Genomic DNA, 26,302 nt, shown 5'->3' with positions numbered 1-26,302 from the left:
CGGCTTCCTGATTGGCCGGGACACACTGAGGCCTGGCGTCTGTCCCATTGGCCGAGAGCGTACTCTAAATGCTCGTGGGGGCGGGGCCAGGGCGGGGCTTGAGGGAGGGGGCGGGATTGTTCAGACCCAGGCGCTGTCCGAATTTGCCGGCTCTCCGCATCAGACAGAGGCACTGGACTCTTTTTCTCAACTCGGCAAATTTTATTTAGAAAAAAAGGTGGGGGAGGAAGAAAGTGACAGCGCTCTTTTAGGCCAAGGTCTCAGCAGAGAAACCTCCACCTTTCTGCAGCACCTTAGCCCCCTGTCTCTCCTGGCTCAACCTCCCTCGGCTTCTGGAGCATGGAAAGGCTATGTCCCCTGCCGAAGGAGATTGGACGGTGAAGGTGCCTGGAAACGGCCAGAGAAAAGGCCCAGGCGGTCAATGTTGCGGTGGAGGACACTGTGCAGAACAGCCAGATGGGCTCCACCTTCACCCCCACCCTCCCTGGAGAAGTCCCGGATGAAGCGGCCACGCTCTGACTGGAAGATGAACTTCTGGGGCAAGGGCCCGTGCTCCCGGAGAAAGCCCCAGACACTGAGCAGCAGCAGACGCACTTCAAAAGGTGCCAGTTGGCTAAATACCTCGTGCATATTCCCCAGGGCTGGTGGCAGGAGGCTTCCCTCAGCCATGACAGCCACCAGGGTGCAGGATGCCTCCAGGTGCCAGGGGGAGTGGGCTGTGTCAGGGTGGCGAGAGGCTTCCCAGTGGCCCAAGAGGGCGGCCAGCAGCCCCCGCAGCAGCACGGAGCAGTAGCACAGGGCTGGGGGAGCAGCTGCTACCAACTTTAACAGCTCAAAGAGCAGAGGCTGTTCCCGGAAGCGCCGGCCAATGCGGAGATCCCGCTCCACGGTGGCCCGGGCATGCTCCTCAGGAGGCCAGGCTAGCTCAGCACCGGCTGCATCGGGACACACACTCTCCACCAAGGTCACTGCCACTGCTTTGGCTGCCTCCGGGCTCAGGGTGGGAGCCCCCCAGCAGCCCACACATTCAGTCCCCCCAGGGGCACTGCAGCAGTGCACCAGGAGGCTGAGGAGGCTCTGGGTGTTATACATCACTTCTTGCTGATTGCGTGATTGGGCAAACTTGGGTGGCTTTAGGCCACGGCCGATGACTCCAGCGTGGAAAACAGACCAAATCCCTCCAGGGCCCGGCACAGCTGCAGTGTGCCGCCGGTTTGTGTCCAACAGGGAGGCCGAAGCCAAAGGAGCTGAAACAACTGAGAGAGTCTCATTGGCCCCATCCACTTCCCCACCAAACAGTTCTGTGTTGCCCTGATGTAAGGCTCCCTCAACTAGCAGCTGCAGGACAGCCTTGAGCCCAGCCGGGGAGGTCTGGGAGAGGCGGGTAAGAAGCTGGGAGGCGGAAGCCACCCCTGGGGGACCGTGCAGCCTGAGAGAGGCAAAGAAGCGATGCACTCCAGCTCTCACCAGTCCCAGGAGTTGGGAAGGGGACAGGGCTTCCGGAGGAAAGGGACAAATGGCCAGGAGGGAGGCAGAGGCTTCGGCTACTTCCTCCTCAGGATGGAGCAGGAGAGGAGCCAGGTCAGACAGATGAGCTGAGGCAGACTCCCCAAACCGGGCCCCTAGGGCTGCAGGGCCCTCACCACCCTGCTGTTCCCACCCCACTAGCAGTGCCAAGTTACGCAGGAACCGGGCCGTGAAGGGAGGCTGCAAAGTCCCTGCATGTACCCTAGCCAGGCAGCTTCGGAAGGCCAGGGGCAGGAGGCCAGAGAGACTGACCACCAGCCCTGCGTATAACTGAGTGGCCAGACTCAACTCTTCAGGGCTTCGGGCCTGGCTCAGGAGATGGCCCAAGGCCTCAGGTCCACAGCTAGGCCGGGTATAAACAGAGAGCAGGCCAAGGAGCTGGTGTTGCCAGAGGAAGCGTTTCCGTTCCAAACGTAACGTCTCTCCACACAGCTCTCCGACATGGTTTCTTAGCGCATCTAGAAAGGGCACAGGGCGGGGGGGCGGGGGTGGGCCCAGCACCCCTTCCCCAGGAGACCCTCCCCGGTGATGAACCAGCTTTTGCAGGTGCAGCAGCAGTAGCTGGATCAGCCGGTCACAGGCCTCGCGCACGGTGTCTGGCACAGCCAGGCCCTGGGTGGTAATGACTGAGGCAGGCATGGCTGTGTCCACCAGGAACTGCAACAGGCGGTAGGCACCTGCCCCAGAGGCCTGGCTCACCAGGTGCACGGCCAGGTTCAGCATGTTGTCCAGCTCCTCTCGGGGGAATCCCTGCAGGTGTTGCTGCAGCTGACTCAGCACAGCTGGGGGCTTCAGGCAATCCACCAGCTCTCCAGAGACTGTGCCCAGCAAAGCTGGTGACATGACTGCCAGCTGCAGGAGGAAGGGAACTGTGGCCTGAAGGGAGGGATCCCCACTCCGGCCGCCAGCGCCCCCTGCCAGACTGTCATGAAACATTCGCAGGAGCTCCCGTCGGATGCTGTCTCCATGGCGGGAGGCCAGGTGCCCTAGGATGCCTACAACTGAGGCAATCTTGGGCACCCGTTTCTCCCCAGGGATAGCAGGAGATCCAGGGAAGGGGTCTGTAGAGGGGGTCTGAGAAGAGCCTCCACCGCTGCCACCAGCTCCACCTCCAGCCCCACTGTGAACACAGAAGTCCTTAAGGCCACAGGAGAGAACTCGGGAGATGATGGTGCCGGGAAAAGAGGAGCCAATATGCGCCACAACCCAGTCGAAGTGTGGGGAGTGCTGGACAGAGGTATCCAGCAAGGCGTCCACGCAAGCATCCGGGCAGCTACCAATGAGAGCCGAGAGGCACTGAACATAGATGTCCATTAACGTGCGTGTGGCCCGACAGCCCATCCACAGCTGCAGCAATTCGTTGAGAGAGCCAGTGGCATGGGGCACACGCTGGTGCTGGCCCGAGTAAGTGCTGCTCAGTTGCCCCATGAGGTCAATGGACCATGCACTAATCACAGGTGCCCAGGCCTTCGGGTTGGCCCGGATAAACTCAGACAGCACCTGCTGCACTTCCTGCACCACATCCTCTAGACCAGGTCCCCCAGCAGGGACATGGGAGGGTGGCGGTGGACGGAGGTGAGGTGGACCAGCCACAGGGCTTTCATCCAGGGCAGCCAGGTGGGCCCGGACACTCTCATCAAAGACACCTCGCAAGTGGTCAAGCACAGCAGCCCGAGCAGGTGGCAAAGAGCGGAGCAAGAGAAGGCCACAGCGAGCATGTTCCCGAGCAGAGAGTTGGTGGCCCAGAACAGGGTCTACACCGGTCAGAAAGGCCTTGATTTCCTGCGACAGCTCCTGAGCACTGTAAGGAAGCAAAAGAAGCAGAGTTAGAGTGTTGGGAGTTGTTGAGCAAGTTACATTCCCTCTGTGAGCTTCAGTTTCTTTCTATGTAGAATAGGGATAACTGTACCTCCCTCAAAAGATAATGTTCGTAAAGCACGTAAGCACCATATCTAGGTCACACTAGTTACTCAGTAAATGCTAGCTATTTTTCTTTTAATAAATAACAATAATATCAATATTAGATAACTCTTGTAATACGTCAAGTTCTCTTTTAAGTACTTTACTTGTATTACTTCAATACAGATAACAGCCCAATAAGGTAGGTACCATTATGATCCCATTTTACAGAGAACGAACCCAAGGTAAGTAATCAGACTATAAACTCCAAGAGGGTAGTTAACAGTTCTCTGATTTTCAACACTGGATCCTCTTCTACTGGGGTGCCTGGAATATGGGAAATAATAAATATTTGTTGAATTGAGTAAGTATATTTTGTGTTCCTGTAACATCTGCTTTGAACACACCTTTCTAGCTTTACTGCACTCCCCCCTACATACAAACAAGAACGCTGGATTTTGCTCTTAATGGAAAGAAAATTCTAAGCCCAAATTTGCCCCTTATTAAGAGCTCTCCGTCCCCAAACCTGCTTCTTCCCATATTCTGCAAGCATCCTAACCACCAACCACTTGGACTCCACCACAGCAACAGCCACCACCTTCCCAGAACCCTCAGTATGCCCCAGGAATCAAGGTGACCCAGGGCAGAGACAAGCTAATGCCCTTCAACCCTTCCCCTCCTGAAACATATGGGTTCAGTCTCAGAGGTTCAGAAGCCAGTGTTATGGGAAGAGGCAAAATCCCCTTGCTCTTATTGCATTTTCTGCCAAAGAAGACAGCATCCTCTAGAGGTTGATAAGGCTCTGACTGTGCCATTCATCTCTGGTTCCTCCAAAAAAAACCCACTCTACGGTGAGGGGAGTGTCTCCGTTGGAGAGTAAGGGAAAGGCTAGAAGAAAGCATTCTGTGGGTTTCTGGGCCTGGGTGCTCAGGGAGTCTCCATGAAGTCAGGGGACCCTGGGTTCCCTCGGGTCTAAGGGACAGGGCACCTGGGTTCCCAAGAGTTCTGATATTCCCAACTCTTGGAAGAGCAAGGCCAGGATCTGGGGTAACTGGGCATTGGCGTTTAGGGGGAGGCAGTACCGAGATCTTGGGAGTGCGGGCAGTGGAGCCCAGAGTTTTGGTGAGGCAGTCCCTGAGTTCTGGGAAGACCCGACCGGGAATCTCTGAGAACCCTGACGCGAGTTCTCGAGGTGGGATCCGGGTTTCTGCCGAGAAGGCTGGTTATCGGCGCGGGACCCCGCGGTAGGGAAAGATTCCAAGGGCTCTGACTACCTGAGCGGCGCGGGACCGTGGGAGACCGGGGCAGGCCCGGGAGGCCCTGGGGCCCCGGGAGGGTCGCACAACGCGGACATCCCGGAGCCCTAGCCCGAGCCCGAAGCGGGAGCGGCGGAGCGCAGGGAGCGCATGCGCGCTGCCGGGAAACCCGAAAGGAACCAGCGACAAGGCCTCTCAGGAAAACCAATCCGACGACGTCCGTGACCCTCACACATTGGTTCCGAGATAAGTCGGCGTCCCAGAACGGGGCTGCACCCATGGCAGCGGGAAGCCGACCCACCCTCAACACAGCCATTTTTTTTTCCCCCCCGAGAGGGCCATTGACACAGGCTAAGGCTAGCTGCGACCACTTAATTGGATTTAATTAATTTTTCTAAAGCCGAAACAAAATTTTCAACTCTCGAGGTTTTAAAAAAGGAAGCACCTTAGGAAACATTTTAATCAATAACCAGTGACAATGTAAAAAGCAGTTAAAGGAAAGAAGGGAAGAGGGAAAGCGGAAGAGAGACGGAAAGAAAGGAGTGAAAGTCCGTAAGAGAAGATGAAGAGAAGACAAGAAGAGAGAGGGAGAGGAGGAAACCTGAAATAAATTGGGCAGGCTACGCTGAAGGTGTTCTCCCAGTCCTAGGTTGGCACTACGATCTTTGTCAGGCTCCCCAGTCTCCCAGTGCAGGGGGACCTTCCCCAACCTTACATCCCCATAGCTGCAGAGAGAGCTTGGTAACCTTATGAGGACATAATAGACCTCATCAAGAGCCCCCGCTCCAACCAGTCTATCTAGATCACGTTCCAGCTATTCCACTAACCGGCTGTGTACTTCATTTAACCCCTCTCTGCCTGTTTCCTTTTCTGGAAATCGGGATGTTAATAGTACAATTGCCTCACAGGCTTGTGAAAACTGAAACCACGTAATATGTTTACTGTATAGCACTTGGTGCCTGCAATGGTAGGTAAGCACTATATAAGCAATAGCTGTTTTTATTATATTTGTTGAATGAACTCCAGCTCTTTGACAACAGGGATGTTGCCAGTTTTGTTAAAGGCTTTATCATCATCACATACAACAGTGTCTTCCTGGCATGTAGCAGGGTCTTAATAGCTGGTTGGATGAATGAAAAGGAAAGTAGGTTCTGAGGCCTGTATTAACCAGAGGGCTTGCTGTTCTCAGTGGAAGTGTGAGTTAGAATAACACCAGATGGTAGGTTCTAAAGATATCTTTGAAGTGACTGTGTTTTAAAAGCTAAATGATTAATTAGGGTGGTTCTATATTTATTCTTAAATTTTAGAAGTTCGATCACTCATGAAGCATATATGCTCTAGGACAGTAAATATGAGACAATTTCTGCTCCTAGCTCTGCTTCAAACTTGGACCCAACACTTCCCTTCTCTGGGCCTTGACTTTTGATCTATGAAAAGTGGCTTTTGGGGACTTCCCTGGTAGTCCAGTGGTTAAGACTCTGCATTTCCACTGCAGGGGGCATGTGTTAGATCCCTGGTGGGGGAACTAAGATCCGCATGCCTCTCGGCATGGCCAAAAAAATAAAAGTGCCTTTTGAACCCGATAAATTCTTCCAGCTATGAGACTATTATGTGGTCCTTGCCCTTAAAGATTTCACAATCTAAGGGTGTTTGTTTTGGAGTTAGACAGATCTGGATTCATGTCTGCTATTAATTAGCAATGTAACCCTGAGCAAGTGACTCAGCTGCTCGGAGCCCCTTTCCTTATCTGTAAAATGGCGCATGCTGTATCGTATCACAAACTTTTTGCAAAGATCAGTTCAGATTATTCACCTATTTCTTTCTCTCTTTTTTTTTTCTTTTTATTTTTTTGGCCATGCCATGCAGCATGGAGGATCTTAGTTCTCCGACCAGGGATCAAACCCGTGCCCCCGCAGTGGAAGCATGGAGTCCTAACCACTGGACTGCCAGGGAATTCCCCCTTCAGATTATTTGTGTAAAGAATTTAGCACAGTACCAGGTATAGAAACTCTTCTTTGAACACAGCAAGCTCCTTTCTGCCTTAGGCACAGGGGTAGAACAAAATTATGAAAGGTGATGGGGATCCCAAGATGTTGAAAGTCCTTCTCCCTGCAGCTTCTCCCCTCCTCTCCTTACCACATCTGAATATAGTTCAGTTTCACACAAGTACTTTTTCCTTTCTGTGTTCAAAACTGGACATAATATTGTCTCCATAGAAAAATAGCCGATACCAAGTTTTAGCCCAGGGGAAGTAGCAGGTGAGCCTGGAACATATTGTGCCAGACAGCAAGGAATTGCTCAGATACTGGTGGTGCTGTGTCAAAAGGACACAGGACCAGGACTTTCTTGGTGGTCGTCCAGTGGTTAAGTCTCTGTGCCTCCATTGCAGGGGGCACAGGTTCAATCCCTGGTTGGGGAACCAAGATGCTGTATTCTGTGTGGCCCCCCCCAAAAAAGACACAGGCTTTGGCTGGCCAGTTTGGTATGATTTGGAGCATGAAAAAGTGATAGTAACAGATGTTTAACAACCTAAATGAGATTTTTAAAAGGAAGTAGCGGTTTCCTTTACAGAATATGTAAAATGAGTAACATGGATGAATGAATGATACAATTAGAAAAATCATCATTTTGCAGCAGTAACTAATTCAGATACGGATCATCATGGATGCTAAAACCATTGTTGAGAGGTCATTGGGGAATAGGGTATTCATACAATCTCAAAGTATCACTCCATAGATTGCTTATTAATTACAAAGGGAAAGAATACCTTAACGGTGGAGAAATCTGACAGACACCCACTTAACACTAGGAATCACCAATAATGAGACAAACTGATATTATATGTGTGGACAAAAAATTTGCCTGCCTGCCATATCAGAAAACAATGTTGTGGCCATCAAGCAATCAACCACTACGGCTGTCTCCGACGGTCTCCAAACAGGCTGCCCTCCATCAAACCGTCAACCACTGCAGCCATCCCCAGCGGTGCACCCTGAGGAGATTCAGGAAGAAAAAGAACAGGATACTGGCCATAGGTAGTTAAGGAGCGTATCAAAGGAATGATTTCAAAGAGCCGAGACTCTTGCGTCTTCCCATACATAGAAAGGCTAAATTAATTAACTTGAGAAGTTAAATTAAATTAATTAACTTGAGAAGTCTGATTTTCTTTAATTAACAATAATCTTTGATATTCCGACTACCTGGTTTTTTGTTGTTGTTTTTAAGTTTATTTACTTATTTTTGGCTGTGTTGGGTCTTTGTGGCTGCATGTGGGCTTTCTCTAGTTGTGGCGAGTGGGGGCCCCTCTTAATTGCAGTGCGCAGGCTTCTCATTGCGGTGGCTTCTCTCGTTGTGGAGCACGGGCTTAGTTGCTCCGCGGCATGTGGGATCTTCCCAGACCAGGGCTTGAACCCATGTCCCCTTCCTTGGCAGGCGGATTCTTAACCACTGTACCACCAGGGAAGCCCCACCGACTACCTGGTTTTTGTTGCAAAAACTCCTCTCTATCCTGGCTCCTCCCTTACCTCAGAGCTATCCGAGAGGCTGTTTTCCAGGTTTAAGTTTTCAGCAAGTCTGCTGAATCAAACATAATTCTCAACCTTTAGGTTGTGTATTTTTTTTTTCAGTCAACACTTACTTCCTGATGAAATGCAATGGGAAGTACACAATATTCTCTATGTAGAATTTTCCCCAGAAATGCTTAACCTACATCTATTGATGAGGAAACATATGGAAACACTCAGACAAACCCAGGCTGTGAGATATTCTTTAATTAATTAATTTAGGCTGGACTCTTCGAAGACACCAAGTCACCTAAGACAAGGTGGGGTACTGTTCTGGATTGAAGGAGACTAAAGGGACATGACAATTAAATGCTACGCGTGATCCTTAACGGCTTCTGGATTGAGGAAACAATAAACAGCTATAAAAAATATTACTGGAACAGCTGAGGAAATGTGAATATGAAAACCTGAATTTTAGCTATTCCACCAATGTTAAATGTCTTAGGTGTTTTGGCTATATAGAAGCATGTCCTTAGGGATAAAATCTCATCTGCAATTGACTTTCAAATGAGTCAGCAAAGACAACAATTATACATACTTGAACACACACATATATGCAAGCGGGTAAGGAGATCAAGTATAGCCAAATGTTAAAAACTCGTCAATCCAAGTAGAGTGCATATTTAAGGGCTCAGTGTGCTAATCTCTTAACTTTACTGAAGGTTTGAAAATGTCCAAAATATAAACTTGAGGAGGGGGGGAGCACAACACTATACCCAAACCCTCCCTCTTCCAGGAAGCCTGCACTGATTAACAGAGCAAGGAGAGAATATGCTTTTCTCCAGTTGACCACATCTCTGCACACACAGCTTCTCACTTTAATTAACCACCCCAGCCCTGGCTTCCAACAAACAGAATTTCTGAACGTTAAAAGGGAAAAATAATCTTCACTTTATTAAAAATATAATCCAGCAAAGGAAGCAGAGACAACCACGGTCACTTGCCCACCCTGCTCACACAGGGGAGCAGGCAGGGCCAGTATCAAGACCCTTACCTCCTCTGCCATCTCTACAGAACACCTTATTTTTGTCAGAAATGGAAAGTTGGAGTGTCACTCATCGGGGAGACAGGGCCATCATGGAGGATGGCTTCTTGTTGCCTTTGGTCAAGTAAGAACTGTGGGTCCTGTTTCCCAGTTGTCTTGTTTCCACACTCACAGCCCCTTTTCATGGCCTATCCCCATTCCTACATTTAATCACACACATCTCAGTGAGAATGCTAGGGCTTTATCACAAATGGAGTTGACTGCTTAGGACGCCCTCTCCAATCTTTCTTTTCTACCCTCTTCCTCTCAATACATCCCTCCAGGGCAGGTCACTAGGCCATTAGGGAAGAGGAATCTGGGGACAGTGAAAAGGAGCAACGCTTTCTCCAAAGTCCTCTGAAATAACCATCGAGTCCTCCTGGCTCCAGCTGAGAATCTTCTGGTGGAAGGGGTGTGAGATTTAGCTCTTATCTTCAAGGTCCTCCATGTCTACATCCTGGGGGGCTTTTGTCTTCTTTTTTGATTTGGGCTGTGGTTCACTAGTCCTGGCTGACTTGAGGGGGGCTTCCACTGAGCAAAGGGAAAGAGGAAGCATTAAAGAACCCAAATGAATCCAGGCTGCCCCCCCACCCCAACTTCTGTGCCCTAGCCTCACCTTCCATGGCTGCTTTCTCTTTCTGGGCAAGCCGGATCTGCTGGAGGAGTTTTCTGCGCTTCTTCCCAGACAGAGTAATGTTGGCACGTGCACTGGACCTGAAGGATTGGTAAGAGCAAAAATATCCAGGTTAACCTGAACCAATACAGACCACACAGTGGTTCTGGTTACTGAAAAGGTCTTTGGATCCAAGTCAAAGAACTGTTACTTTACCTAAAACTAGTCTTAACACATACATAAAGTAACATTAATTGCTAAAATTTAGTACATAATAGAAACGTTTCCTTCTATATAAACGTTTCCTTCTATATTTATACATATAAATATATATATGTATATGTATCTATATATCTATAGATATATATATATATATATATATTTTTTTTTTTTTTGGCCATTCGACATGCAGGATCTTAGTTCCCTTGACCAGGGATCGAACCCATGCCCCCTGTATTGGAAGCACAATTGGTCTTAACCACTGGACCGCCAGGGAAGTCCCTTATTCTTGATACTTCTAACAGCAGATGTGGTGGGTGGGGGAGGTTTCCTACATCAAGTAATTCTCCAAATTCTCAATGGACATTGACTGGGTGTCCTACAAACTTAACTCCATTTGGACACTATCTACCAGGACATAGCAACAGATACCACAGGTTAAGGCTTCCCCCACTTCAAATGCCAATCACAAATCCAGGTTGTTACCTGTACTTCTGATGGACCAGCCATAATTTGGGGTTCTCATGATCCCCTTCTCAGACTTGATAATTTGCTAGAACAGCTCACAGAACTCAGGGAAACATCTACTTGCATTTACTGATTTATTATAAAACGATGCAACTGAGGAACAGTCAGATGGAAGAGAGGCATAGGGTAAGGTATGGAAGGGGCCAGAGGTTCCATGCTCTCTCCAGGTGAGCCAACCTCCCAGTACCTCCACCAGTTGACCAATCAGGAGCTAGTTCAAGAGGTTGTGTAGAGCTTAATCTACAGCACCCACCCACCCTCTTCCTACAGGCAGTGCAGAGGGAATTAAATTTCCAATCCTCTAATCACTTCATCTTTCTGATGACCAGCCCCACGCTAAGTCACCATTTGCATAAATTTAGGTGTGCTCAAAATGGGATCCTTAGGAAATAAAAGGCACTCTTATCACTCAGGAAATTTAGCTCTTCCAGAAAGCAGAGACAAGGACCAAATATATTTATTATGCCGCTTTATAAACTAAATATTTATAATAAGTCAACGAAAGAATGGGGTGGGAACTCTGCCCCAAGACTCAGGAGGCTTTGAAACTTATATGCAAAAATCTCACATGTGCCCTTGTGAAAATTCATCGAATGGTTCACCGCACACTTATGTGTGTGCTTTTAAATTTACTTATAAAAAAATCTGTGTCAATGTATGTTACTTGGGGGAGGTGGGGGAGTCCACAGCTCTCCTTAGATTCTCAGCAGAGTCCAAGAACCGAAGAAAGGTTGTGAGCTACAGGTACAGTGAGAGACTAGCAGAGTTTAGGCACAAACGTTCCTTGCATAAACGTGAGTCAGCAAGGAAAGCAAAAAGGTGTTAGCTGCTCCGGAGCTCGACAAAGAGGAGGGAAGGAGGCTTGGTGGGGAGGACCAAGAGGGAGAGGGTCTGGCACTCACGCCCGCTTCTTGAGGTGGTGCCTCGTGATCAGCCCTTCGTCTATCACAGCCCCGACCACCTGGTGCTTCAGTCGCCGCTCCCGGTTCAACACCCGCCGTCGCTTGAACAGCTTCTTCTTCAGCTCCTAAGGGGGAGGAAGATGCTTAATCAGAGCGGTGCCGTGCACTGCGACCCGGGACCCCGCACCCGGCGACACTGGCCCATCGAGTCCATCTCGGGCGAGGGTAAAGGGCTCCGGGACGCTTGGGAAACAGGGTCGGGCTCCCACACAGTCACCGTTCGCGGCCGGTTGATCTTTCCCCCCGGAGCACCCATTGCTGCGTTGCGAAACCAGCTCAGCGTCCAACGTTTCAGCTCTGCGCAGGGTCCGTGTGCGCCCCACCCCTCAGCCCTCCGTTAGCCAATCGCAGCTCGGGGAGGGGAGGGGGTGGGGGACGGGTCCTAGAGCTATATAAGGGAGCCCGGCCAGCTCTTTTGCCTTTTCGAGGACGGCGACCGGGTGAGTGTCGGCTCTAGTATTTTCACCGGCTGGCCGTGCGGGGGTTCTGGGTGGGGTCTGTTGACCCTCCTTTTCTTGGCGGGGATCGGGCGTGCGGTCCCGGTCCGCGTAATGTACGGAGGTAGAGGGAAAGGGCTCCGGCCCCCTCGGCGTCATGTCTTCGGTACCGGCGGCTTTCAGTCCGCGGGTTCTATCCTCAAGCGCCGGGACACAGGGCTCCAAGGAGCAGGGCAGAACCGAGGTTCAGCAGACTCCTCCCCGGGGTGCTCACACCTTCTCCTTTTATTTCAGGTCTGTGGAGCCGCCCCAGGAGCCGGAGCTGTCGCATCCCCTCCTCTTCCACTTCCCGTTGCAAACAATAAAGGCCCTTCGTACCGTAGTAAGTTTGTGTCCGCGTTCTTTTTTTCCGAGGCTGCAGAGTTAGGCTGTACGCGTGATTCCGCACAGCGGATTTTGCGAATCTTCCCTTGGACCTCAGGCCCCTGCCGGAGCGCGGGCGACATTTTCGCAGAAGTTTATCTGGCCGACCTTGCCGGCACCCCCGGATGGCAGCCCTGCGCCGAACCCTCCACCTGGCGAGCCTGGCGGCGGGGGCGCGTCGCGCCGTGGCGGGTAGGGAAGGTGGACAGAGGGAGGGCAAGTTGGGTTCTTCGTTACACAGGAAATTAGTCCCAGAAATTGTGCCGCTTAAAGCCTCAGGCCACATTGGTGCGGGTTTTGTCGCGTTTTGCTAGAACTGGGCGCTGGGTGACGCAAGTCCTCCACTCGTCCACAGGCTCCCTGGCTGGTAGCTGCCTGGCGGACCGCCGCCTCTGGGATAAGCTCCCCGCCCAGCCCCGTCAGGGCAGCGCCGGCACCTTCGACTGGTTCTTTGGATACGAGGAAGCCCAGGGGCTCCTACTGCCGCTGCTGCAGGAGGCACCAGCTGCCCGTCCGCCGCGGGTATTGGACGTGGGTTGTGGGACCTCCAGCTTGTGTACAGGCCTCTACACCAAATGCCCGCACCCAGTGGACGTGTTGGGGGTGGACTTCTCTCCTGTGGCTGTGGCCCACATGAACAGCCTCCTGGAAGGTGGCCAAGGCCAAACACCCCTGTGCCCGGGGCACCCTGCCTCACACCTCCACTTCATGCAAGCTAATGCCCAGAACCTGCAGCCAGTGGCTTCCTCAGGCTCTTTCCATCTAGTGCTAGACAAGGGCACCTGGGATGCTCTTGCCCGGGGTGGTCTGCCTGGGGCTTACCAGCTGCTGTCAGAGTGCCTGAGGGTCCTAAGCCCTGGGGGGACCCTGATTCAGTTCTCAGATGAGGACCCTGATGTACGGCTGCCCTGCCTGGAGCAAAGGTCCCAAGGCTGGACTGTGTCTGTGCAGGAGCTGGGCCCTTTCGGGGGCATCACCTACTTTGCTTACTTGGTTCAAGGCTCCAATTAAAGACTTCTAAAACCTGACCCTAGTGTTTCTGTTGGGTGAGGAGTTGGAGAAAGCTTTTGTCTTGGCAAGATGACTGGAAAATGAGGATTTGGATCCTGGCTTCCATATTTATTAGCTGTGTGCACACAGTATTGAATATTTCTGTGCCCCAGTTTACTCGTCTGCAAGGTTGGAATAATACCTGGAGTTATGTGGATTCCATACAACAACAGGTGAAACATTTAGCAGTGCCAGGCACAAGATGAGTGCTGAATAAAGAAGATACAAGTGGATCATTCCCTATCCCCAGTTAACTGAACTCCTAAAAGCACAGATAGGAATTCTTAATCCAAATTCCTTGGATATGACTTGTGTGACCCAGGGGCCTAACCTGTAAGCCTTCATTTTTCTCAACTTGTAAAAGGGGAAGATTGTGAAAGGACAGGTAGAAGGGCTTCATAAACCTAGGTAAAATGTTTGAGGGAGAGTGATACTTACCCTCAAAGCTCCTGGGAGGCAGGAAATGGGAATATTCCACAAAGCAGCTTCTGCAGACACGGGAACCTGATGCTGAGTCCCAGAGAGGACAGGGATTGGGGGCTTCCTGACAATCTGTCTCCTCTGGAATCCAGGAGGCATCTTGATCTACCTGTTCCTGCCCCCAGCTGAGTTCTGGGTTAAAGGTTCTTAAGGGAGATTTGGGGTCCAGTGTGCTCCAAGTCCAGCCTGGGGGGTGGGGAGGAGGGAGTTAAAGAGCCCATTAACAGTGAAAAATATACCTGATACATTACTGGATTTTTTTTTTAAAGATAAAACATTCATGTAATTTCTTTTGCTTATAAAAATAATACAGCAATTATAATGAAGAGCCTAACTTAACAGCTTCAGTTTCCTCATGAGGGAGAAAGTATCCTTCCTCACTGGGTCCTGAAAAATATATGTAAAAGTGTTCAGCACAGTGCCTGGCACATAGTAAAAGTAGCTTCTATAACAGTATATAGACATGAAGAAAAATCTGGAAGAGAAGGCATCCAAAATGTTAATCTCTGGGTAGTCGGATTTGGGGTGATCTTATTCTTTTCCCCCATGACAAAAATATCTTAAAGTATTAAAAATACATATTAAAAGGTGTCACCTATCTGACATCACAACTGCCTTTTAAAGTTCATCAACTTTGCCAACCACCTTGACTTTTATCTCCCACCTCTACATTTTTCTTCACTGTGTTTACTGAGCACCTACTGTGTGCTGCTTAATGCAAGAGACACAACTAAGTTGTCCTGCTTAGACCATCCCATTCACAACAGCCTCACTTGAACCAGCCACCTCCCTCACCTGGTTCTTCACTTTGGTCCTGGAAGAAGACCTCAACCTCCTCTTCCTCATCATCAGTGAGCAGCTGCAGCTCCTCGTGTGGCCACCGGAGCTCCCCACTCTCTTCACTCGCCTCAGCCTCAGAGGCTTCCACCACGATGGAGGGGAGGCGGGTCTTTTGACAGACAACCTGGATGGGCACAGCAGGGGGCTTGGGCCAAATTGGAACATAAGCCAACAGCAAGACACAAGGTGGGGAAGTACTAACCTGAACATCCTGGCGACCTTCAACCTGGCCAATTTCTCCTCGGTCCTCCCAGAGAGGGTTGGTCAGTCTAGGACTTTCTGGTTGCTGGGAGGAGCCTGGGCTATCTCTAGGCCAAGGCCCATCCTCACTGCTCCCTGGCACAAGGGCCATGGGTGCTGATTCTTGGAGTGCAGGGTGGTTGAACTCAGTAGAGTACCCCTGCCCAGAGCACCCCACAGACTGTTCCTTTAATCTGCTTTGGAGCCTGGCCCCTTAATCACTTCTGAGGAGAAGAGGCTGACATGCAAGGAGATTATGGGCCTTCCAGGGCAGGGGACAATCCCAAGAGGTGGGATACGAGCTTTATTTCTACTCACTCCCTGGTGACACTGGGAAAGGCAGAAGTAGGAGTTAACGAGGGCATCTGGATTAAAGCCCTGTGAGTGAAGAGCTTTGATAACAAACTTGGAATTTCCTGGTTCTTACTGGGTCTCCCACATTGACATGTTTCTTTGTATCTTATGTAATGAATATTTTTATGGTGTATGCTATTTGCCAGAAACTGTTTTAAATGCTTTTCATATAAACTTATTTAATTATCCTAAAACTATGAGATAGATACTGTTATTAGCCTCATTTTCCGATGCAGAAACCGAGAAACAAAGAACTTAAACGATTTGCCTAGGGTCACACAACTAAGAGGTGTTTTCTTCTCCAAACTAGAATTCGGTATGTTACACAAAATCCATGGTTTTCATGGTTTAAAAACAAAACAAAAAACCAAGGTTATATACCATGAAGAGAAAGGTAATGTTTACTTTCAACGAGTAAAATAAAAGGAAAACATAAATATACCCTTCTCCCCACCCGGTACACTTGGCTTTGAGTTTTTGTTCAGGAGTTGAAGGGATTGAAGGCAGTCAATAGATTGATGTTTATAAGTATCTGGATGTCCTCACGTACTGTACTGGAAAAGCACAAGTAATTGTAGGAAACTACAGAGTACAGCCCTGACCCTCTATTGATCAGGACATTGCGGAGCTGGGCAATTGTAAAACTCACAGCAACAATGGAGATACTTACTCTCCCCTTAGCAATCCTCCTCGGGATTTCATGACAAGGGGCCCCACGCTCGGCTCTAGGTGCCAACACCTCCTGACGTGGTCAACCTCCTCAGCTAAACCTAGTCTTAACACCCAGGAGCTCTAGCTTCGACACGTTTCTCTGGCCAGGGCCTCTCTAGCCCGGCCCCGTCTCTATGGTTTCCTGTGTGAGGCGCTCTAGCCTGCGCAGATCGAGACGTCGCGGCGGCCTTGCTAGGCTACCAGAGACTCCGGAAAGCGCCTCGCTGGTCGCGCGGTCGGCCATGGAGACCCTGCGCAAAGCGCTGATCGCGGGCGCAGTGCTGGGCGCGGGGGCTGGCGTGGGCACCGCGCTCTTTGTCCTCGTGGCCCCGGGAGAACAGCAGAAGCAGGCGATGCTGAAGGTGTGAGCAGTTGGGAGGCCGAGGTGGGGCGAGCGGGCGGAGAACCGCAGGCTGGTAGCCCGGACTACCAACCTCCCTTCCTGCCCGCAGGAGATGCCGGAGCAGGACCCGCAGCGCAGGGACGAGGCGGCCAGGACCAAAGAGCTACTTCTGGCCTCTCTGCAGGAGGCAGCCGCCACGCAAGAGAACGTCGCCTGGAGAAAGAACTGGATGAGTGGCGGCGGCGGGAAGTCAGCCTGAGGTCAAACCTGCCCCCGTGCGCGCCGGGACCTCCGCTGCAGCGCAGGAACCCGAGCCGGCCTTACTCCTCTGTGGGCCGGCGGGGAGTCCAGACACGCGCAGACCTCTTCGGGACCTGGGGAGCTGCCGCCGGGTGAGCACGTTCCCCCCCAAACCCTGCATTGACTGCGTTTTAACGTCCACGTCTTGTGCCAGGTCATCGGATGTGGCTAACTGAAGGAACCAATAAATCATGTTCCTCCATCCAGAGAGTGAGCGCTGCGGCTGGACGCGCATAAGTGCCTAGAGTGTTATGGGGGTCAGTGCTGCGGGCGGGCTTGAGTGCAGCTCCTGCCTGCCCCGCCCCTCATGTGACGCTGAAGCCCTATAGGCAGAGCGACCACGTTTTCAAAACACACGTCAGGTCACGTGGTTTGCGTGAGTGTACTTTCGGGGATAACCGACTGATGTTCTTGAAATCGTTAACTATCCTGGAAACTCTTGTGCAGTAAATACCCATAGAGGACACTCTGGGTGCCTGTCCTTCGAATGAGGTTGGAGAGGGGCTTCTAGCAATTAACATGTGCCATAATGCCTTCTGTGACCTTAATTTAACCTTCGGAGGCCACCGTGGCAGGAGCGGTAAAAGGAGTGTGCTTTGAGTCAGATCTTGTTTCAACTCCTGCATGTTAAAAAACCTATGAGCCTTAGTCCTGTTCCATAAAAGGTGATAACTGGGAATTTCCTGGTGGTCCAGTGGCTAAGACTCCGTGCTCCCAATGCAGGGGGCCCTGGTTCGATCCCTGGTCAGGGAACTAGATCCCAGGTGCTGCAACAAGAGTTCGCATGCCGCAACTAAGAGATCCCGCATGCTGCAATGAAGATCCCGAGTGCTGCAACTAAGACCTGGTGCAGATAAATAAATAAATAAATGGTGACGATTATCTTGAGAGTTGTAAAAAGGTGAACTTAGGAATGTAAAGTGCAGTGCCAGACACAGGGCAGCCTCTCACTAAATGCACTGGGGTTTTCCTCCCACAAGGTTTTCACTGTAGTGGTTTTCAATTTCTGAATCCGTCGTAGGATCTATTGGCGATGCCACTGATGGGATGAGGTAAAGCTATCAGTGGGGCGGCCGCCCTACAGCGAAGTCAACCAATTCACTCCCCTTGTGTCTATTTTATGTCCTGTGGTTCCAAACAAGATTGCAATTGATGGGGGACGGGGGCGGGGGCTGCTTGTATTAAATAAAGCCGGAACACACTAAATAAAGCTTGGTAACACTGAGGTGTAAACCGAGATAAGAGCATTGGTGCAGTTTCCAGCTACTAGATGGTGAAGTCGTAAGCTGAGCACATTTGTCATGTGTCATGTGCGGGATGAGAGGAGGGGGGTCAGCAGCTGTGTGAGGGCGCACTGGGACGAGGGGAGCAGCCGCAGCACGAGGGGAGCTTGGCAGTTCAGAGCCTGAGCCCTGGAGTCGGGCTCCCCAGAGATGTGTCCAGGTTCTGCTACTTGCTAGCTGGGTCAGTTTGGACAAGTCATGTGCTGTGGTGTCCCAATCTCTATAATGGGATCATTGTACCTACAGCTAGATAATACTGCCTTCATATCTCAGTTAATACATACAAAGCACTTAAAACTGTGTGGTATATATTAAGTACTCAATACTTTTTAGTGCAGAAGAGATGCAGTTGTGAAGGAGCTCCTACGGCTCCTCTCATTGTGAATGGTCACATTTTAAAAACTACCCTTCTAGTAGCTAATACTTAATTGGGGACTTACCAGGTGCCAGGCACGGTGCTAAAGCACCTTACATCAGCATTACGTAAGCCCCCACAACCCCAATTAACAGGCACTATTATCCCCCTTTTACTAAAGAAGAAACTAGGCTTTATTAAAGAAGTCAAGGCACATAGCTACTAAGGATTTCAGGCTTAGGTACTGCCTTACCCACAGGAGCAAAAGATGCTATCCAACGTACACCCCACACTCCAGCACCTCTCCCCTTCAACCTCCCAAGCAACTCATCAGACCCAGAGATTAGAAACACATCTCCCGTGGAAATTTAAGAGGAAGCATAGGGTCTATTCTAAAAGCCTTCCTTTTGTCCCTCCCGGCCATTCACGAAGGAGTCAGTCACATACAGAACTCAGAGGGTCTATTTATTAGGAAGGTGATGTCAGTGCTTTATCAAAGATGAAGAGAGGTCAGAGAAGGATGGTGGGATAAAGGCCTCTCAGCCGGGACATTTCTTGGCCACAATGAGGACAGCAGAAGGCACAAGTCCTGAAGATGGAACGAAACAGGTTTGAACCAAAAGATCTGCTTTTTGCCCACCTCCCCCCCCGCCCCAAATTCCTGGCCTCACACTATCTCCACAAAGTCCCTTCTCTGCATCCCTTCCTTTCTCAAGCATGTCCCCTATCCCCCTCCTGGTTTCGGGTCCCACGTGTCATACCCAGCTCCTGCAGAGGCCGCTCCATGTCAGCCTCTGAGAAGGCCCGCCGGGGGAAGCCACTAAGCAACTGCACAGGGTCCTGGCCCCCTCCTAGCTCCTCCCCACGGTGGAGCTCCACATAGAGCCTCACAGCTGCCAGCTGTTCCCGTGCCCGGAATGTCTGGGTCAGTGAGCTCCCATCTGGCAGCCTGACCTAGAAGGCAAGACAGAAATACAGAATTGTGAGTGTCAAAACTGAGTGAAGTGCCCAGGTAAGGAGAAGAAAAAGAGCAAAGTTGGCTTCTCCTTCCTCTTAGAGAGACTAAACCAGCATAATTACTATTTAAAGCACCTAATGAACAACCACTTAGGCTTGGCTTTACTGAACACTGAAGAGAGAGACTCCTAGCTCCCTCACAACTTAAGGAAAACAAAGACAAGATTACACAAAATATCTGGATAGGTACCACATCATGCAAACAGCTGTATAATAAGCCAAATGAAAATATGATGAACAAGTAAGAAGTTAACTGCTGAATAAGAAAACGAGATAGATTTATATAAGACTGGGGCAAGTAAAATTTGATATCTTTCCTAAGAGCAGAGAAGATAGGATTTCAAAAGTCATTTACAAAGATGGGAGAGGTTTGGCAAAGGGAACATAACTGAAAAAAGCTCTGGGCTGGGCTGGGCGCCTTACAAGCCAACAAAGGGTCCCAGGAGCAAGTCAGGAGTCAGAATCAGTACCTGTATGCGACACTGGTCATACTCTCGCTTCGTGGGAGGCTCCTTGCTGGGAGAGGAGGGAACAGGGCCTGGCTCTGTTGTTGGTGGGCATGGCTGAGAACCCACATGACCACCATACTGGAGGACAAAGTTAAACAATCAGGCACTAAGCCCAACCTTTCCCTCTTAAGCTAGAAAAGGGGATTTACTAGCCTCCCTACTTCATTATCCTCAGTATCTACCCAATCACCTACCTTCTTGGCTCTCTCTGCTTTGTCCCTTTCGATCTTTTCTCGGACTCTTTGTCTGGAACGCAGACAGAACGAAAGTAGGTCAGACACTGACAAAGCAGATCTTGATTCCTTTCTCATCTCTTAGCCAACACCCCCAGCACCCAGACCTGGCCGCTAACTCTTCAGCCTTTTCCTTCCTCCGCTCCTCAGCAGCCCGGCGCATCTCATCTTCCTGCAGCCGCTGTCGGGCAGCTGACAACTCTTGCCCTTGTCTCCTGCGCTGCCGTTCCCGTTCCAGTGCCTCCCGCTCCTCTCTTTCTTCACGCTCCCGCTGCTTTTGGGCCACCAGCTCCAACATCCTGTATTGCAGAGAGAAAAGAGTTCAAGAGAAGTGGACATAAATTGGGAAGGTGCGTTTATTAACAAGGGATTCAGGAAACAGAATCCGGGAACACAGTCCCAAAACACGTCTTGGGGGAGGTGGAGAATGAGCCTCAGAAATGTGACCTTGTTCCTCATACCTCTTAGTCTGTTCCTGTCTTTCCTCTTCAGTCAAAATGGGTTTGCTTTCTCCCACAGCAGACCCAGATCCTACAAACAAGCAATCAGTATTATTACCCGTTCATCCTCCTCCTCAGGCCCTCCTGAATAATCACACTGGGTCCCTCCGTCAGGACCTTCAGGGCCACCTTGCTCAGTGGGGGTGGGTTCCCGTCCCAGGATATGTCCAAGGGGGGTCGCGAGTGGCTCGTCCACGTCTGGGTCGTCTTCATGCTCCATCAACCTGGCAGGGAAAGTCGGGAGGGAGGTTAATGTTCAGGTTGCCCCTCCTAGGAGTCCCCAGTCCCCTGCTACCCGGTCTGAGCGCTCACCAGTCCATCGCAGCCTCGATGCCCTGGTTCCCTGTGAGGGCCAGAGCCTTCTCCCTGGGGGCAGAAACACCGTGAATAGCGCCCACGAGCCATGGCGATGGTCAGGCTGGGGCGTAGAGCCTGAGGCCAGGCTGGGGTAAAGGCCTGGACAGGTCGGCGACCCCCGCGGACGGGTGTTAGGGGGCTCCCTTACGCGCGTCCCTTGGGGAAGCCCATCTCGAGGAGACTCTCCAGAGCCGTCAGCTCCGCCATGACGCCGCCACCGCCGCTTCCGCGGGGACCTGGAGGGGGCGAGAAGGCCGGAGAGGGTCAGCGCGGGGCGTCCCCCGCCGGCGCGCTATCCCGCCCCCAACGGCCCCAGCCGGACGCTCGCTCACTCACTGGCTTCGGACCGGCCCTGGACACCGACGAGAAGAAAGCCTAGGGGAAGCGGAAGTGCCCGAATCTGTTTGGGTCACGTGGAGGCGGACGTGGACGGGTGCCGCGGAGAGCCAGAAAACACAGGTCTGGCCCGGCTGCCAGGACCTGGCGTTGAGGGGACAGGCGGGGCGTGGGAGTAGCGGCCCGGGAGGCAGCCCACATTCCCCCGCCCAAGCCCGGGCGCCCGGCGGCGGTGTAGAAGAAGGACGATGCCGACCTGAAACCCTTGGGCGAATCAAGACAGCTCTCGATATGGCCCCTTAGCGCGACCGGTTGGAAAATTATTTAGCAGTGTTTATCAGGAGCCATAGAAATGTGCGCACCCTTTGACCTGCTCATCCTCTCCGGCAATTGAGCTATCCTCCGCGCGACTGCCAAAGGGATCTTTGCAAAACACAGTAACTGATCCTGTCATCACCTCCCTGATTAAGACTTCTCCATGACACCTCAGTCACCTAGGACGAAACTTAAATGTTGGTAGTCTAGCTTCCTCCTACCCTTTCTTTTGTTAATGCCCCATTTATAAAGTGAGGATAACAATAGCACCAACCTTAGGTGCCTGGCAAGACTATACTGTGTAAATGTTGGTAGTTGGTGCGGAGTGCATCTCTCACCACTTGAGGGTAACGTGCAGATTGCAAAACTCTCCCTCCTCCCTGTCTTTGCACATACCCGTCCCTCTGTGTCTGGGATGTCCTGCCTCTTCTGTGGGCTTGGTTAACTCCCAGTCGTTTTTTGGACTGGACCCTGGGTTTGCTTTCTGTCTTTTCTTTCCTTTTTTTTTTTTTGGCTGCACTGCATGTGGGATCTTAGGTCCCCAGGGATCAAACCTGCGCCCCCTGCTGTGGAAGCGCGGAATCTTAACCACTGGACCACCAGGGAAGTCCCTAGGTTTGCTTCCTAAGGGAAGCCTGCCTTGACCACCCCTTCTCCACCTCCCAGCCCCGGTATTTACTCCATTAGCACTTGTCCCCCTGGTGTGTAGTCTTGTTGATTACTTAGCCCGCCGCCACTACCTAGGCTGTTAGGTCCCTTAAGTTAAAGCTCACTTTAAATGTTTTTTAGGAGGCAGAATAATAATAAGTTGCTGATATTGATAATATATGCACTAGAGAATTTTATATGGTTAATTCATATTTAATCATCACAATCCATATGATGTAGATACTATTAGTCACTGGAAACAGACACAGAAAGATGAGATAATTTACCGAAGGTCGCAGAGCTAGGATTCAAACCCATGCAGTGGGCGTTCTGGAACCGCTAGGCTGTGCTGCCTCTCTGCGGCGGAATGAAGATCATCAGCTTTGGAGTTGGGCAACTTGGGTCGAGAAATCCTAACTCACCTCCTTACTTGTATTGAATAGCTTCAAACCATTTAGAACCTCAAACTTCTCACCTGTGAAAAGGTGATACCATCTCTTAGAACGATTGTGATAAGAGATTAAGTAAGAATGCATGTAAAGCGCGTCTTTAATATTAAGACAGTAAGGAAGAAAAAGTACAGAAAAAAAAAAAACAGAACGAAAAAGTGAGATAGTAGGCCCTCATTATTTGTAAATGAATAAATGCTGAGGAAATACAGGAATCAAACTAAAGACACAAAGTATTCACGGCAATGTGGTGTGTATTCGAAATAACAAATGTGTTCTAACTTTATTCTAGAGTTCCAATAATAGAAGAATGATTAAATTGTATAGTACTGCCTCTCTCACCTACTTCAAGGTAAGTACCCTATGGAAATACACAAACATGTGAGGATACACAAACAAACAAGGATGTCCACAGCAAACGCTGAAGACAAATGTTCTAACAAAGAGCCAAGGCTATTGTCAGTTAAGGAGCATCCTCCAATGGAAAGTTATGCCTTTCACATAAGTAAGAAGGCTGTGATTTACCAACATGGAACACTGTCCATAATATACTGAATGAAAAAAGAATATATTTGCATTGCTTAGAGAAAAATTTGCTCTGCTACAGGCAATTACCTCTTGAGGAGAAGGGAAACTTTCATTTTATCCTCTTCGGTACTGAAATTTGTATGTGTTACTTTTATAATTTAAAAAAAGGTTATAAGATCAGTAAAAGTGAGGAATAAACTGTGTAGCAACTTAGACTTTTCTACATCCAGTTAATTTAAAAATAAACTCTAAAGTATGTATACTACTCCGACAAATCGGTGTGTGGACAGGGAATTGAAAAGGATCATGAAAACTGAAAATGTCTTCCTTTTACATCTCCTTTAATGTTGTTACAGTGAATATACAATAAACACAAATGGGGGAGGGGGAGTCCTTTGTTATTATTGTATTATTATTATTATATTTTTACTAGCAAAACCGCAAGCCTGTCCCAAACAGCAGCTTGGGCAGTCCTCTTCTCCACCCCATGTCAGTCATTTATTCCCACCCGCCTCAGACACAGGTAGATTCTAACTCAGTGCGCATCCTCACTATCTAAACAAAAAGGCAGAAGGAGAAGGAGTGGTCTCTAGCCCCAAACTCCCATCCCGCAGCAGCTTATTCTCAAAACCCCACGGAAGCCACCCATAGTGGCAGGGCCCTTTTGAGGCTGTACGACAGGAGTAGACTAACCGTAGCCAACGGGCCAAAACTGTCCGGGGCCTGACTTGTAAGGCCCAAGAGCTAAGAATGATTTTTACGTTTTTAAATGGTTACATGGTTATGTAAGAACTACATGATATCTTCGATTTTATCCCCTGGAACCACAAAGCCTAAATTATTCTGGTCCATTAAGAAAAAATTTGCCGACCTTCTCTACTCCTAAACCTAAGCTCGGAGCAGAGTGGAAAGTCTGGAGCCTGAACCGACTCAGCGGGGGGCCAGCGCCCGGCCTTCCATCCTGCCGTCTGGTCTGTCGGGGCGCCACCTCCCCCGGAGCGGCGCCGGGCTTAGCTTGGCCGGAGAGGCCCCCGGGAAGCCTCAGAGTCCCGCGCCGCTCGGGCGGCCTCGGCGGGGGCAGCCCCAGCGCTCACGCAGGCAGAAGTGCCAGACCAGGGCGGAGCAGCTGAGCAGGGCCAGCGCCGAGCCCACGCCCACGGCCCCGTGCAGCAGCGTGAGCGGCCTCGGCAGCACGGTCAGCCGGCCGCAGGGCCCGAAGGCGGGGCCGCCCGCGCCGTCGAGGCCCTCGGCCCCGGGCACGCTGCTCTCCCCGGCCGCGTTGGCGGCCACCACACAGACGACGTATGCGCCCCCGGGCTTCAGGCCCTTCAGCTCCGCTCGGCGGACCGTCGAGTTGAGGGGGGGCCCCTTCTGCGGAGCCCCGGCGCCTTCCCAAAGCAGCAGCCAGTACTGGTGGACCGGGGAGAAGGGGGCGCACCAGTGCACCACGGCGCGGCCCGCCTCTGCCTCCATGCGCACTTCCCCCAGGCGTGGCGGGTCGGGCGGCTGCGCGGCGCTGGAGAGGCCGGGGCACAGGCACATCGTCGGGCCGGCCCTCTGCAGCTCCTGGCAGGGCACCTGCAGGTGGCGGCAGCGGTCGTAGTCGCAGGGGACAGCCGGCAAAGATGTCTCATCTTGCTCCTCTTCTTCCGAGTCTCCCGCCAAGGGCTGCGCTCTGGGAACCAAGGAGAAGGTGACAGCCAGGAGCCACACAAGGCAGGGAGAGCCCGGCATGGAGTCTGGAAGGGAAGGAGGGGGAGGGGTAAAGGCCGGTCAGCCCTCACACCTTGCAGGCCCCCCTCCCTCAACAAAAGCTCTAGAGACAGGGAAACACGACCGGGGACCAAGAGAACAGGAAGGAGGTGGAAATGAGACGATACACCCCTTTGTCATCCAACTTCTGAACAGCCTATGTGCTTGGTTTTGGGCGAAAAAGAATAAAATGTCGTCTGACCCGACAGAGAGAAGTGCGCAACCAGCAACGCGTGAAGCATGAGAAACAGTTAATGAATAAACTGAGTGCTGAGGGGAGAAGAGGAGTAAATGATTTACGCAGCCTGGGAAAGGAAGATGGAATCGTTCCCAGCTGCCACCCAGAGAAACCATCTAAGTAAAATAAGTATCAATCCGTCAGCGACACATGCAGAAACCCAGAAAGGAGATGGAAGTGAGAAAGGAGAAGAGATGGGACACAGGGGCCCTGGAACCCTCCCTCCCCACCTATCAAAGTCCTGGTCCCTGCCTGCCCCCCACCTCCCTGACTCACAAGCAGCACCTTACCAGTGGGTAGGCCTTGATGCAGTGAGTAGCAGGCCGGGGGTCCTAAGAGTTCCCCAGGAGCACAGGCTGCACAGTCAGGTTTTCTCAATGTCTTCAATTTCAATTCTGTTTTGGCTCAAAGCTTTTATACCCTCAACTGTGATGTCACCACCTGGCCCCCCTTCCCCTGTCCCCCTCCCCGGTGAGTGCCAAGAAGAGGGCTGGTGCCTTCAGAGGGCCTGAGTCACGGGGCCAGGGGTGGGGGAAGCCACATGCAGCGGTTTCAGCTGGAGGCCAGGATGCCTGGGTTCTGAAAGAGCAGTGGAATGTGGAAGGCAGCCAGGAGCTGAGAATCCAAAGGCTGAAGTCACGTGAGGGGGTGAGGAGGGGAACACAAAGGACGGGGCCACCTGGCTGGTATCAGAGAGAAAAATAGCTGTGGACAGCATGGGGCCTGGGCTACAAAATGCTGTTTCAGTAAAAAATCATACCACATCCATGGCAGTCATTTCCTGTCTTCTGCCTCCCAATGGACTGAGAAAGGGAGGGGTGCGGAGGCCAGAATGATGTATCCCAGCTTTCCAGACCCGCCCTATGCTATCCCCCTCCCCAGAGGGAGATGAGAGTCACATGGATGGAGTGGGCAGGTTTTCGCTCCTTGGACGTCCTAGGCTGTGAATGGAAACAGCTGTGCCTAAAACAGTCCAGGGTCTGGAGGTCTTCCCCATCGGTAACCCCTGACAA

The 26,302-nt window shown here is 51.2% G+C and overlaps 6 protein-coding genes and 1 non-coding gene across 10 annotated transcripts; 3 read left to right on the top strand and 4 right to left on the bottom strand.

Moving 5' to 3' along the window:
• Positions 1–189: 189 nt before the first annotated feature.
• INTS5 (integrator complex subunit 5) lies at positions 190–4,839 on the bottom strand. The gene is made up of 2 exons (XM_007174398.2): positions 4,701–4,839; positions 190–3,328 (listed from the first exon to the last, which is right to left on the bottom strand). The coding sequence occupies exons 1-2, from the start codon at positions 4,778–4,780 to the stop codon at positions 349–351; spliced, it is 3,060 nt and encodes a 1,019-aa protein (XP_007174460.2). The 5' UTR covers positions 4,781–4,839; the 3' UTR covers positions 190–348.
• Positions 4,840–9,769: 4,930 nt separating this feature from the next.
• LBHD1 (LBH domain containing 1) lies at positions 9,770–15,863 on the bottom strand. Of its 2 annotated transcripts, XM_007174397.3 has the most exons (6): positions 15,024–15,863; positions 14,777–14,945; positions 13,940–14,167; positions 11,532–11,656; positions 9,886–9,983; positions 9,770–9,800 (listed from the first exon to the last, which is right to left on the bottom strand). In XM_007174397.3, the coding sequence occupies exons 1-6, from the start codon at positions 15,171–15,173 to the stop codon at positions 9,770–9,772; spliced, it is 801 nt and encodes a 266-aa protein (XP_007174459.1). In that variant the 5' UTR covers positions 15,174–15,863. The 2 variants fall into 2 exon arrangements, with proteins under 2 accessions (XP_007174459.1, XP_028020382.1); XM_028164581.2 differs by having other exon boundaries at positions 14,777–15,863.
• CSKMT (citrate synthase lysine methyltransferase) lies at positions 12,011–13,479 on the top strand. Its single transcript, XM_007174396.2, has 4 exons — positions 12,011–12,031; positions 12,323–12,410; positions 12,510–12,643; positions 12,807–13,479. Exons 3-4 carry the CDS (start codon positions 12,577–12,579, stop codon positions 13,460–13,462), a joined length of 723 nt encoding a protein of 240 aa, XP_007174458.2. The 5' UTR covers positions 12,011–12,031; positions 12,323–12,410; positions 12,510–12,576; the 3' UTR covers positions 13,463–13,479.
• LOC114236761 (small nucleolar RNA SNORA57) lies at positions 12,097–12,245 on the top strand. The gene has a single exon (XR_003622630.1). It is a non-coding gene; the product is annotated as a small nucleolar RNA SNORA57 (small nucleolar RNA).
• A 417-nt stretch (positions 15,864–16,280) lies between the features above and the next one.
• Positions 16,281–16,971, top strand: LOC103000904 (ubiquinol-cytochrome-c reductase complex assembly factor 3). Its single transcript, XM_007174395.3, has 2 exons — positions 16,281–16,488; positions 16,579–16,971. Exons 1-2 carry the CDS (start codon positions 16,369–16,371, stop codon positions 16,726–16,728), a joined length of 270 nt encoding a protein of 89 aa, XP_007174457.2. The 5' UTR covers positions 16,281–16,368; the 3' UTR covers positions 16,729–16,971.
• A 1,880-nt stretch (positions 16,972–18,851) lies between these two features.
• On the bottom strand, positions 18,852–21,513 carry UBXN1 (UBX domain protein 1). 3 transcript variants are annotated; one of them, XM_007174393.3, is made up of 10 exons: positions 21,360–21,513; positions 21,172–21,259; positions 20,979–21,032; positions 20,784–20,890; positions 20,628–20,697; positions 20,274–20,465; positions 20,128–20,179; positions 19,895–20,011; positions 19,169–19,361; positions 18,852–18,996 (listed from the first exon to the last, which is right to left on the bottom strand). In XM_007174393.3, exons 2-10 carry the CDS (start codon positions 21,228–21,230, stop codon positions 18,947–18,949), a joined length of 894 nt encoding a protein of 297 aa, XP_007174455.1. In that variant the 5' UTR covers positions 21,231–21,259; positions 21,360–21,513; the 3' UTR covers positions 18,852–18,946. The 3 variants fall into 3 exon arrangements, with proteins under 3 accessions (XP_007174455.1, XP_007174456.1, XP_028020384.1); XM_007174394.2 differs by having other exon boundaries at positions 20,796–20,890; XM_028164583.2 differs by lacking the exon at positions 21,360–21,513 and having other exon boundaries at positions 21,172–21,353.
• A 2,110-nt stretch (positions 21,514–23,623) lies between these two features.
• On the bottom strand, positions 23,624–26,254 carry LRRN4CL (LRRN4 C-terminal like). The gene is made up of 2 exons (XM_007174475.2): positions 25,580–26,254; positions 23,624–25,038 (listed from the first exon to the last, which is right to left on the bottom strand). Exon 2 carries the CDS (start codon positions 25,031–25,033, stop codon positions 24,341–24,343), a length of 693 nt encoding a protein of 230 aa, XP_007174537.2. The 5' UTR covers positions 25,034–25,038; positions 25,580–26,254; the 3' UTR covers positions 23,624–24,340.
• Between the last annotated feature and the right edge of the window lie 48 nt (positions 26,255–26,302).

Source organism: Balaenoptera acutorostrata, chromosome 9 (genome assembly GCF_949987535.1).
Source record: "Balaenoptera acutorostrata chromosome 9, mBalAcu1.1, whole genome shotgun sequence".
Lineage (NCBI taxonomy): Eukaryota > Metazoa > Chordata > Mammalia > Artiodactyla > Balaenopteridae > Balaenoptera > Balaenoptera acutorostrata.
The sequence above is the reverse complement of the archived record's forward strand: the minus strand, read 5'-3'. Positions and strand labels throughout refer to the sequence as shown.